The 9,151-nt window shown below is 31.8% G+C and overlaps 1 protein-coding gene across 1 annotated transcript; it reads right to left on the bottom strand.

Annotated features, from left to right (window-relative positions):
* Positions 1 to 1,769: 1,769 nt before the first annotated feature.
* On the bottom strand, positions 1,770 to 6,343 carry LOC114289460 (uncharacterized). Its single transcript, XM_028233197.2, has 3 exons — positions 6,052 to 6,343; positions 3,172 to 3,322; positions 1,770 to 2,667 (listed from the first exon to the last, which is right to left on the bottom strand). The coding sequence occupies exons 1-3, from the start codon at positions 6,181 to 6,183 to the stop codon at positions 2,000 to 2,002; spliced, it is 951 nt and encodes a 316-aa protein (XP_028088998.2). The 5' UTR covers positions 6,184 to 6,343; the 3' UTR covers positions 1,770 to 1,999.
* Between the last annotated feature and the right edge of the window lie 2,808 nt (positions 6,344 to 9,151).

The following is a 9,151-nucleotide window of genomic DNA, read 5'->3' on the forward strand; positions in this document are numbered from 1 at the left end:
CTAATAAATCTCATATTTTGGACTTGTAATCCATATAGTCCCATATATTTTTCTTTTGATCTATTTAGTCCTTTTGGATGTGTAATGACTTATTTACCCGTTACATTAGAGTGTCACATTTAGAAAAAGTATACTAAGGAGTTTTTTTGTGTCACTCCATATCCGTCACGTTGGAGTGTTACATTTGAAAAAAAATACACTATCGCTATGTTTGGTTGGGAGATTTAGAGAGAGATTTGAAAATAAAAATGGAAAATGTATACGAAACTAAGTGAAATATAAATATATTTTATTCACATTTCACCTACCTTTTCCATTTCTTTTTCCAAATCTCTCCTCAAATCCCCCAACCAAACACAGTATAAAGAGTTTTTAATTTTTTTAGAAATATCACATCATACCCGTCACATTGGAGTATCACATGTCACGTTTAGAAAAAAGTATACTAAGGACTTTTTAATTTTTTTTAGAATGTCATATCATACCCGTCATATTGTCACATTTGGAAAAGTACACTAAGGAATTTTTATTATTTTTTAAGTATCACATCATATCTATCACGTTGTTACATTTAGGAAAAGTATACTGAGAAGTTTTAAATTGTTTTAGAGTGTCACATTAATACCTGTCACATTAGAGTATCACATCATACATGTCCCATTAATAAAAAGGTATAATTGTCCACCAAAACACTATCAAAATAAAAAAATAAGACCATACGGAAAGAAACTCTCCACTAATAGAACTTAATAAATCAATACAAAAAACTTGAGGCTAATTGGGATACTTGTTTATGAGATGAGATTTATTGATAAAAATCTCAAAAAAAATGGGTTCCTAATATTAATTTTTTTGTCTAATTTTTTTAAATTGAGGGCTCTAAAATAAAATTTTAAAAAAAATTCACTTTTCTAAAGCAAAAAATTCTTCTGACCAATTAATTTAAAAAATCGATTGATAACAAAAATCTTGTAGCAAATATGCCTTACTCTGCTCTGTTTTTCAAAAAATAAATGAATAAGTAATAAAAAATGAGGGAAAATGCTAAGCAGTTGCGATGAATTCACATTTTCTTACAACTTAATTTTAAAGAGGATCAATTTTTTGTTTTTTGCCTTTCCTTTCTCATCAATTAAACCTAGTAAAAATATGACCAGCATAGAAAAAGTGAGAACATTAAAAAAGTGGAAAGTAAAAAAAAAATTACAAAGTGATAAAAGTATAAGCAATTTATATATTAGATTGTGCATGCAAATCTTAAACTTTCATTACTTTGCAGTTATTTTGTATTGATACTATTTTTTAACAATTGTCCCAATAAAAAATAAGAAATGTGAGTCTCGTGACCCAAAATGTCATTACTATGAATAAATTTCATGTATTAAGTGTTCGGTTTGGCTAAAAATTCTCTAACAAAAAATTTATAAAAAATTTAAATATAAAAATCATAGAAATCATGAATCACATTTTCATTTTCTTTTAATATTATTCTTGTCCAAACAAAGGTCTCGTTTGAAAATATGTTTTTTTTATTTTTTATTTTTATTTTTGAATAAAAAATAAAATAAAGAAACAAGTATATTTGAAATAATTTTTTTAACTTTTTACGAGGAAAAAAAAATGTAAAAAATAGAGAGAAACAAGAATCTTTTTGTATAATTTGTTGACCTTTTAGCTTTTTAATGATTTTTTTGGCCTTCTAAGTTGAAAAGTAAAGTTGCCAAATGAGGGCTGAGTCGAAAGGTAATCCAATTTCATAAAAAGTGAAATTCAGTGAAGCTAAACAGTCATATTTAGATTACATCAAGGTACCAACGACAGTCATGAATTGTGTTCTGACAAGTCAACAAGTTCATCATTAAAGTTCTACATAACTAATGACGATGATACAAAAACAGATCTATCATTGTCGATTAGATACCCAAACTAAACAAACGAACAAACAAAATTATGTGAAAAAGACGGACCGTTAAGGGTACATGAAGAGCCTAAAGAAACATCAACAGTTAACCTGAGGGGCCTTAGGCTCATGGGGTGCTTCCTCGCAACTCATTGAATGATTCTCCACAGCTTTTCCCACCTCTGGGTCTTTCATGTCGTTCTTGTCTGATTCATCTTCCTCCACTTTGTCCACTTTCTCAGTTGGCGTCTCTTTGTTGTGTTGCTCTTCTTTTACAATTTTTGCATCTTGCTGAGGTGGCACAGTCTCATTGGGCACCGGTGGTTGGGACAGTGCTTCAGTCCCTGCCAGCTCGAGATCTGACATCAGCAGTGATTTATTCCCTACATCATCACTCTCTGGTTTCTCCTTGCTTGTCTCATCAATCTCTACCTTGTTTTTCTGCTCTGAGTCTTCCATATTGTCTTTATCCACAGCAGCTGTCTCCACATCTTCCATTTCTGATTCTGTAGCAACTGCCACTCCTTTGCTATGGTCTCCCACGTCCTCCATTACATCTTTCAATTCCATGTTAGCACTTTTTTTGATTTCTTCTTCAGTTACTTCTTTCTCTTCAGCAGTCTCACCGTCTTCATCAATATCGTCCTTCTCTTTTTCTCCCTTCTTTGAGCTTGATTTCTTCTGCACTTTCTTGGTGGGCTCGCTTTCTGGGGTATCTATTGCCTTTGATTTCTCACCAATTCTTGCAGAGCGCCTAGGAGTGTCACCTGTTGACACGAGTATAGCAGCAGATTTAAATCGACTAAGTTATAGGCAATTGTTTAAAAGTTAGAATTCTTGCTACCTGGGTGATGCCGAACGGTTAATAAAAGATCTGTTCAACTATTCAATTTATCTAAAAAATCATAACATATGGAGAATTGTTCCAAAAGGGAAGAGCAAAAAAATGCAAAGAACAAGGAGAATTAAGAAAGAAGAATACAAGGGCTACAACCCTAATTCAAACAGCCACAGCCTAAAAACTAAATAATATTATTTCAAAGCCAAATGAACATATTACACAATGGTCTATTTTTTTTTTTACACAATGGTCTATTTATAAGCATTCAAGAAGTCCTATAAATATTTAATGGAAACCAAAAATAATATAAATAAAAAAAATAGAATAAAATTATTATATTCTTCAATTTGTTATGATCCAATGCCTTTCCAGTTCCATCACTGGGCATCTATTTAACACACATGCAATATCATGCATCACATATATGTACCTGTGCCCCAGTCAAATTCAGATGCAGACGGGCCTCCAGGGTGAGATTTGAGATACTGGTCCAATTGTTTCTTATTCTTTATCTCTGCACCCGTAGGGGAAATAAACATTAGCTCATTCCTCCTAGGGGTCCCACCTTTCTTCGGAGTGAACTGTACATAAAAGAAAACAATCAGTTCAATACAGGAATCAGATCATTCCAATTGAAGAAATGGAATTATAACTGTTATGAAATTCAATCCCAAATACTGGCTGGTTAAGTGCTCTCATATTTTCTATATTTGAGAAAATAACCACAACGCAAGAATCAGACTGAGATAGAGGAAATCACATGACAGAGAAATCAAGAACCATATCCCATGATAATCACATGACAAGGAAATTGAAAATGAAATAATTTTCGTAGAAGAATTGCAAAAAAAGGGAACAACGAGCAATAACGTACATAAAGAACACAGCTGGAAGTACATCATTATCACCATTCTTAAGTAGATCAAACTATAACAAAAGGGAATTCAACATTCAAAAATATCCAATGTGTTCCACAAACAAATTCAATCTGACTCAATAAATAGGCATATTAACCAAGGACATCAAATGCAAACCTTGGAGAAAGAAACAAGTCATTTTGGCTACAAGCTAAATTTGAACATCATACAACTTTGTTTTGTTTTTTTTCAATAAGTAAAGCAAATTGTATTATGCATCAAAAGGGGATGCTGTCCGTGTACGAAAAGGTTACATTCTCATAACCTAAGAACCTTTATCGTACAGCTATTTAAGGATGATGGTCACATTGTCACTTTGGAGGACTGGCACCAAAGAATTCTATTAGCAAATTAAAATTTCCAATTTGCAAATATCCTCTACCCCTATGAACATATTAATGTTAGCAAATAAATCCCAGGTTATTGGAAGAAGTACCAGTCAATTTGAAGCCATTGTACACTTTATGTTGTTCTTGATTCATTTGGAATTAGCTCTTTTCCTCTCTAACAACTGAAAGAAACATTCATCAACTGCCAATCTATTCTTTATTACTAATAAAATAATAATAATAATTGTTTGGTGGCCAGATCAAATTTATTTCATCATTGTCCAACCCAAGTCACCTAATCACTTAGGTTGTGTTTGGATTATGGATTTGTAGAGAAATTTGTGGAGGAAAATGTGAATGAAATATAAGAGCACCCCCCCCCCCCCCCCCTTTCTTTTCCCATCCCTTTTCTTTTCCCTCTACCAATCCCAATAGAAATCCAAGATCCAAACATGCCATTAAGGTTCAACTAAGTGCATCAACAATAGCACAAAAAGGCCTCATAAATTCACGTATCCATGTTTCTATGTGATATCTAGAGAGATATTCCATGGTTTCGTGAGATTTTAGACCTTACTTATGTGACATCCAACAACATTCCAGGCTACATGAATACAACTGATAAAAGTTAAATATCATATTCCTAAACTGAAACTAGATTGCCAGGGGCTTTTTCCATAACATCGTCCCTGCATGTAATCAATAGAGCATTTTCCAGTGAGAAATCTGCTTAAGAAACTATGAATTTGTTCCTCCCTCACTCTCTCGCACCACCTACATAATTCTAGCTCTTCCGTGAATCTATATATGGGGGGAAAATATGAAACTCAAACTCAAAATTCAAGCTCTTCCGTGGATCTACTATGCGAATAATGAAATTCGAAACTATATATCTTGATTAGGCTTGATTCTGCCCACTTAAAATTTATAGTATCACTCTCTATGCCACCTCACTATATGCTTTATCTTTGATACACTCAAAAGCAACAAATTAGTGTCACTATTATAGGCAAAATGGCCAAGCTAACATTTCCTAACAAAGACTTTGAACAGTTTGTATTAGACCAAAATCCTTTCATAGAGACTGTTCACTTGGTTTTTAATGGCTTCAAGCTTGGGAAGTCAACACTTGAACAACTTAAACTGAAAGCCTGAAATATACTGGGGGCGAAATCACAATTCCAAACTTTCAAATTTATAAGGAATAAAATGGAACCCAAACTTCCACAATTAACATATAACAAATTTGAATATCCGACATAAATTTGAAATCGCGATTCCACATTTTGATCCACACCTTATGCAAATTTCACTAAATAAACCCCAATTCATGGACAGCAGGGTTTTACCCAAAAATAAAGATTTCAACCGTTCAAGCAACTTCCATGAATGAATGAATGCCTTTCCACAATTAGGTCACTAGAAGATGCAACTTGAAAAGCCAAAAGCCATCTTCATTAGGTGGGGCGAAATTGTTTCCTGAGGACAGCTGATTAATTTCCACGCCTCGGTTTTTCATTCTCTCCAACTTCAATAAGTTTCTGTTCTCTGTTTGATTTGCTGAGTTTGTTAATCAATATCAATCATGTTTTTATAACTAATTTCCTAACAACCACTAAGAACAAAATTCAATGGACTAAAATTTTAGGTCAAATGTAAAATGCTAGAACTTCTAAAACAACCTTGTGCTTTCTCATTCGCGCATAATCACACACTACAGTTTCAAACCCTAACCACGACAGTGTGTACAGAGATTAAAATAAATAATTAAAAAATTTTAAAAAAAATAACACAAGAGATACAAATTTGCTATAATTTACAACAAACTGGCACCAAAAGCTAGATTGAACTTGAAATTATACTTTAAAAAGTTAATTCAACAAAATCAGCTATAAAAAAAAAAAAAAAAAAAGCCCTAGCCACACACAGAGCACGAGCAACCAACAAATTGGTAGAAAATTGCAGGAATCGAAGCCTAGAGAGTAAATTAGGGCATAGAAAAGTCGAACGAAGTATCAGAGAAAATTCGAGAGCAGAGAACGAAGTGAGGAGAGAGAAACGAACCTTCTTCTTCCAGCCTTGGGGAGCAGGGAGATCGACGGAGACGACGTCGTCTCTAGTGGCATCCTCCTGGTTGGTTGGGTTGTGGGACTCCATCTCCATGGTTTGCTCCTTCTCTGCTTCGATGCTCGCCATTTTTCAGATTCAGAGACCTTCTACTCACAAATTACGAAAGTTCCCGCTCGCTCTCTCTCTCTCTCTCTCTCTCTCTCTTAAATAAGGTACTGCTACCTAGCTCCCGTTTAGTCGGTGGTTCATAATCAAATAAAATTAATAAATTTAAAATTCATAATATTACATGTCAATGCAAATTTATAAAAAAAAATGGGTTTTTTATTGATAAATCTAATTTAGGCCTCGTTTGACAACCGAACTTTTTAATTAAAAAGTCAAAAAATTATTAAATTATTCAAAAAGCCAACAATCCATACCAAACAGTTAAAGATTCTCTTTTCTCTCTACTTTTTGCACATCTTTTCATAAAAAGTCAAAAAGTCATCTCAAACATATTAGTTTTTTTTAACTCATATTTTAACTAAATAGCCAAAAAGTTACTAAATTAGCCAGTTCCCAAACGAAGCCTTAGTGGGTTCTATCTCAATAAGTTCACAAAGAAAAGTTATAACTTAATTAGTCTCATGTGTTTATACTTTTATCCCATAAAGTCTTTTTTTCCTGATTTATATTTTTTGTTAGACTATTATACCCTTATATCTATTATTGATATATGTTATACACAAAAATGATATACATATTTCCTTATGTTTTTGTTGTAGTAGGGTTTCGTTGCTATAGAAGAGAAGACGATGACATAGAGTTTGTGGTACTGTTTCGTTGCGGTAGAGTTTTATTCCTGTAGGAGAGAATGAATCAAAAGAACAAATGAGATGGCTTGCAAACTTGTTCAGTCGATTGATTGAAACCCACATTCAACTAGATTGAATCAAAGGGAAAGAGGAGATGGAGGAGTTCGTGCTCTGTTTCTGGTTTTTATGTCAATTAGTGTGAATATTTACATTTCATATGGTTCTTCTTTTTCACAATTGTTAAAATTATTGCCCACCAAGTGTTTGATTATATGTTCAAATAAGAAATTTAACAGACAAAGTTGTTCCCATTGGAAACAACATCTCCAGTGATATTTGCTTGGGTTAGTGAACATAATTATGTTATTGTCATTGATTTTGATTTTTTTTTGTTATTGGATTTCAATGTAGCAATGATTTTTTTGAAATTAATAATGTGTCAGATATGAAAATGATATAAATGTTCATATTATTAATCAGTGTTAATATTCACATTAATTTGAATTGAAAATTTGTCATGTGAATATTAAACACATTCATGTGAATATTCACAATGGTAATATGGAATAATGATATTAAAATTCACATCAAAATTGCATTGCATACATATCACATTAAGCCTATGATTATATGTACTCAATTGTAAAGCAGCTGACAACAATGTAAAGGTTCACATCGATTTTTTAATCTCTGAAAATATGACTACATCAGCATTGCATTGACCATAAACCATATTTCTGTGTGTACACAAACATGAAGTGTACATTTATGCACAATTAGATTATTGATATGAATGTTAATATCACGAATAAAACATCAAATAAATTAATTTAGTTACATTAAGCTAATGGTTATGTGTCCATAATTATAAGACAACATAAATCAATGTGAATATTAACATTGATTTTCTAGTAGCAAATATTATGGCAACATATCATTATATCTTATTTTGCTAATCAAAAAAAAATATCATTATATCTTATTAAGCACAATCAAAATAATTAATTATAGTTCTTTTGTCCAATGTATTATAATATTTACAAAATCGCAAATGATGTGAAATTCATATTCATATTTAGAACATTGTTTGGTCAATTGTTATTGTGTGTAGTCAATATTCTTTTTTGATATATTTGTGAACGAATCATACACCTTACATATGTAAAATGTGAATATTAACATCTGTAGTCTATCACAATAAACATAAGACATATTTTAAACATTCACATTAATTGAAAATGGGCATTAACATAAATTACAATGTCATTCACACCAATTTATGATATGTTTGTTCATGGATCGTACACCTAATTAATGTATAATGTGAATATTAACATTTGTAGTCAACCACAATATGATGTAAATATTCACAATGCAATAAAAATGTGAAAATTTGCATTAATTCTAATATGTCTGTGCATAGATCATACACCTAATTAATGTATAATGTGAATATTAACATCTATAGTCAACCACCATAAACATAGGACATAATTTGAACATTCACATTTATTGAACATAAATTATGATGTGAACATTTACACAAACTTCAACATCAGAAAACAGATGTGAATATTCATAGTTTATATTGTTTAGCACACCTAACACATTAACACCAAATATACCATCAAAACACATAGGTCTGTGAGAAGTATATTATTGATTTATATATATGTTGTCAAGTGTTTTCAACTACAAGTTATCAAAATTACCACCAAAAAAAAAAAAAAAAAAAACTAGCACTGTATTTTGGTATAGCTAGTGTATGGTGGACAACCCCAACCATCGAACAACGGAGTTTGCCTCAAATAGTCCAGCTGAGGATCCCAAAATTTGGTGCTTGTCATCGGTTTTATTAAGCCTGTAATGTTTGATTGATAATTAATATGTCGCATGTCGATGTGGGTGTTGCTCTCTAAAAGCATGCTCTCTTCTTTGACATGATATTCCTCTCTCTTTCTCTTTGTGCAAAATTTTGATGCAACATTTGTTACATAAGCATGCACAAACAATGAGTGTTTATATGAACATTAAATTGGATTTCAATAGAATTGGTAGAATAGGCATGCACATTGACATCAACACATCATTAGTCAGTGTGAATATTCACATTCAACGATATTCATATAAATAAAAGCAACAAAATACTATTTAGGTGACAAATATAATAATGTGAACATTCACATCATTAGAGATGTGAATATTCACATTACTGTCAGGGTACAAATAGGAGTGGTTACACCGAATATTAATATTTACACATCCATATAATATTGGGTATGTCTATGTGTATAAAA

This window comes from Camellia sinensis, chromosome 12 (genome assembly GCF_055761805.1).
Source record: "Camellia sinensis isolate YWXY chromosome 12, ASM5576180v1, whole genome shotgun sequence".
In the NCBI taxonomy this organism is placed as follows: domain Eukaryota; kingdom Viridiplantae; phylum Streptophyta; class Magnoliopsida; order Ericales; family Theaceae; genus Camellia; species Camellia sinensis.

Coding starts and splice junctions, on each gene's coding strand:
- LOC114289460 (XM_028233197.2), bottom strand. CDS start 6,183: ATGGCGAGCATCGAAGCAGAGAAGGAGCAAACCATGGAGATGGAGTCC. Junction 3,323..6,051: donor CCCAAGGCTGGAAGAAGAAG/GTTCGTTTCTCT, acceptor TTTTATGTACAG/TTCACTCCGAAGAAAGGTGG. Junction 2,668..3,171: donor TGAATTTGACTGGGGCACAG/GTACATATATGT, acceptor TCGTGTCAACAG/GTGACACTCCTAGGCGCTCT.